The sequence below is a fragment of the Malurus melanocephalus genome, unplaced genomic scaffold, assembly GCF_030028575.1.
Source record: "Malurus melanocephalus ecotype Western Australia unplaced genomic scaffold, MMel_1.1 scaffold_186, whole genome shotgun sequence".
NCBI lineage: Eukaryota > Metazoa > Chordata > Aves > Passeriformes > Maluridae > Malurus > Malurus melanocephalus.
The window spans coordinates 1,110,558-1,114,305 of record NW_026623418.1 but is presented as its reverse complement, the minus strand read 5'-3'; the positions used below and the strand labels follow the sequence as shown (position 1 = coordinate 1,114,305).

The 3,748-nt window shown below is 53.1% G+C and overlaps 1 protein-coding gene across 1 annotated transcript; it reads left to right on the top strand.

The window, feature by feature from the left end:
• The first annotated feature begins 1,157 nt into the window (after positions 1–1,157).
• On the top strand, positions 1,158–3,490 carry SLITRK1 (SLIT and NTRK like family member 1). The gene has a single exon (XM_057373115.1). The coding sequence runs from the start codon at positions 1,264–1,266 to the stop codon at positions 3,340–3,342; it is 2,079 nt and encodes a 692-aa protein (XP_057229098.1). The 5' UTR covers positions 1,158–1,263; the 3' UTR covers positions 3,343–3,490.
• The last annotated feature ends 258 nt before the right edge of the window (positions 3,491–3,748 follow it).

Genomic DNA, 3,748 nt, shown 5'->3' with positions numbered 1-3,748 from the left:
AAGAGACAAAATCCAGCATGAAACAGCCTAGACTGCAGGGGAGGAAGAAACGCATTTAAAGCAACGATAAAAATGGCGTGCAGAGTAATTACCTCAAATTGCTATTCGCTTGACACCCTGACACTAATTCTGTTCGAGCCATTGGGAAATACAATAACGCAAACGTGCCTTCCTCTCTTTCTCGTGCAGGTGTGAGTGTGTGTGAATGGGGGCAATAAGGAACCATTTCAAGAAAAGTGAACTCTAACCTGTGCATTTTCCCTTCGCTTGTTTTTCTTAACCTGAAAACAGCTTTAAGAGTGAAAAAAAAAAAAAAAAAAAAGAAAAAGAAAGAAAGAAATTAAATAATCCATTTAGGAAAACGCAACTAAATAGATCGACAGCTTTTAATGCCAACGTTTTTAACGCTTGCCCTGAACGTGGATTGATTTTTTTTTTTCTTCTCCAGCATTCCCTCAGCAGATGGATTTTTGCCACTGCAGCTCAGCAGAGGGTGTCAGATCTTTCAGTGTGCACCAGGTTGAAACGAGCAGAGCCTCTTAGCAACTCTCCCTCTGCGTGCATGTGAGTGTGTGCGAGCGTGCGGCTCGACAGCAGCGGAAGAAAAAGGAAAGAAGAGCGAGCGAGCGAGGGAGCGAGAGAGGAGGGGAGGCAGCGCGGCGCGGCCGGCAGGGCGAGGCGAGGCGCGGAGCGGTGCGGTGCGGACGGGCGGGCGGGCGGCGGGCGAGGAGCGCGGCTCCGCGGCCGCGGCAAGGTCAGTCCGCCGGAGCCGCGCACCGCGCAGCCTCCGCGCCCAGCGCCGCGCTCCCGCCCGCGCCTCCCTAACATGCAGCGGCGGCCGGGGGCCAGCAGCACCGTGCCGGTGAGCCAGCCCGGCCGGCAGACCTCCACTTAGCTGCCCGGCAGGCGTCAGGGAGGGCGAGCGAGGAGGGGGAATTTTTTTTTTTTCCCTTCTACTTTTTTTTTTTTTTTTTTTTTTTTTTTCGCCTGCCTTGCAGTACGTGCCTGGATAGTTTGTGGATATAATTACTGACTGGAATCTGGGCTGTTGCAGTTGTGCGTGGGGGGGGAGAGAGGAGAAAAGAAAGCATCCCCCCCCTCCGCCGACCCTCCCTGCTCCCCCACATACATTTTTTTTTTCCTCCCCCTTTGCTGGTGGTTCGGACATTTAATGTATTGAATGAACTGGAATTGCTTTCCGTGTGAGGAGGATGGTTGCTGTTACTTTGTGATGAGATCGGGAATGAATTGCTCGGTTTAAAAATGCTGCTTTGGATTCTGTTGCTGGAGACGTCTCTTTGTTTTGCTGCTGGAAACGTTACAGGGGACGTTTGCAAAGAGAAGATCTGTGCCTGCAACGAGATAGAAGGGGATTTGCACGTAGACTGTGAGAAAAAGGGATTTACCAGCCTGCAACATTTCACCGCCCCAACTTCCCAGTTTTACCATTTATTCCTGCATGGCAATTCCCTGACTCGACTTTTCCCTAATGAGTTTGCTAACTTTTACAATGCGGTCAGTTTGCACATGGAAAACAACGGTTTGCATGAGATTGTTCCTGGGGCTTTCCTTGGGCTGCAGCTGGTGAAACGCTTGCACATAAACAACAACAAGATCAAATCGTTCAGGAAGCAGACTTTCCTGGGGCTGGACGATCTGGAATACCTCCAGGCAGATTTTAATCTATTGCGGGATATTGACCCGGGAGCATTTAGGGACTTAAACAAGCTAGAGGTGCTGATTTTAAATGACAATCTCATCAGCACCTTGCCCCCCAACGTGTTTCAGTATGTGCCGATCACCCACCTCGACCTCCGGGGAAACCGTCTTAAAACCTTGCCTTACGAGGAGGTCCTGGAGCAGATCCCAGGCATTGCTGAAATCCTGCTAGAGGATAACCCCTGGGACTGCACTTGCGATCTGCTGTCGTTGAAAGAATGGCTGGAAAACATACCTAAAAACGCTTTGATCGGCAGAGTGATTTGTGAAGCTCCCACTAGGTTGCAGGGCAAAGATTTAAATGAGACCACAGAGCAGGAGCTGTGTAAAAAGAACAGAGTAGATTCCAGCCTAGCTGCTCCCCCTGCCGAAGAAGAAACCTGCGATCCTGGTCCCATTCCAACCCCCTTTAAAATACATGGCAAAGAAGACCCTGCCACGCCAGGATCTGCTCCAAACGGAGGTACAAAGATTCCCGTCAACTGGCAAATCAAGACCAAACCCACTGCTGCCGTGTCGACAGTGAGTGCGAAGAGCAAGCTGCCGGCTGCCGTTTCCTGCCCTCACATCTGCAGCTGTGATCAGATCCCTGGCTCGGGTTTAAAGGTTAATTGCAATGATAGGAATGTGAGCAGCTTGGTGGATTTGAAGCCCAAACCGGCCAATGTGCAGGAGCTGTTTCTGAGAGACAACAAAATACACACCATCAGGAAATCCCACTTTCTGGATTACCGAAAACTTAATTTACTTGATCTGGGCAACAACAACATTGCCACTGTTGAGAACAACACCTTCAAGAACCTCTTTGATCTCCGATGGCTCTACATGGATAGCAACTACTTAGACACCCTGTCCCGGGAGAAATTCGCTGGGCTGCAAAACCTGGAGTATCTGAACGTGGAGTTTAATGGGATCCAGATGATCATGCCTGGCACCTTCAATGCGATGCCCAAACTGAGAGTCCTCATCCTCAACAACAACCTGCTGAGGTCTCTCCCAGTAGACGTGTTCGCCGGKGTCTCGCTTTCCAAGCTGAGCATACACAACAATTATTTCATGTACCTCCCTGTGGCGGGGGTGCTGGACCAGCTCACCTCCATCACCCAGATCGACCTGCACGGCAACCCATGGGACTGTACTTGCCCTATCGTGCCTTTCAAACAGTGGGCAGAGATGCTGCGCCCCAAGGTGATTATGAGCGACCTGAGGTGTGAGTCTCCTGAAGATTTCTTCAAGGAGGATTTCGAGTCTCTCTCCAACGATGTGATTTGCCCTCAGTTAAAAATCTCACCCACATTAACTTCTACTAACAAAAACAGCACCGGGTTGACAGAGACAGGTACTCACTCCAACTCCTACTTGGAGACCAGCCGGGTCTCTATTTCGGTGCTAGTGCCAGGGCTCCTGCTGGTTTTTGTGACCTCTGCCTTCACCGTGGTTGGCATGCTGGTTTTCATCCTGAGGAACAGAAAGCGGTCTAAGAGGAGGGACGCCAACTCCTCTGCATCCGAAATCAACTCCTTGCAGACGGTCTGCGACTCGTCCTACTGGCACAACGGGCCCTACAGCGCCGACGGGGCCCACAGGGTGTACGACTGCGGCTCCCACTCCCTGTCGGACTGAGGCGGCGGGCGGGGCGGGGGCGGCCGCCACCCGGGACCGGCCCTTCACGCTCCGGCCGGGGACAGCTCTGCACCTCTGCTGCTACCTTTTGTGAGAAACGAAACACACAGACACACGCACGTCCTTCCTCACGACCCCCATAGCAATCGCCGAGGCCCAGTGGGCGGCGGGGGGAGCCCGGCGCCGGGGCGCATCCCTGCAGCGCCGCGYAGCCCGGCGCGGTGCGCGCATCCCCCGCCCGAGAGCGGCCGGGGCAGCGACAGACAGGCGAGGAACCGCTTCCTTCGGCTCCGTCAGGGCGAAACACGGCTCCTGGTTTTGTTGGGCTTTTGTTCTATTGTGTTGGGGTTTGATTTGCTTTTTTGCCCKCTTCCCTCGTGGACCGACCCCTTTCCGAGAGGCCGGG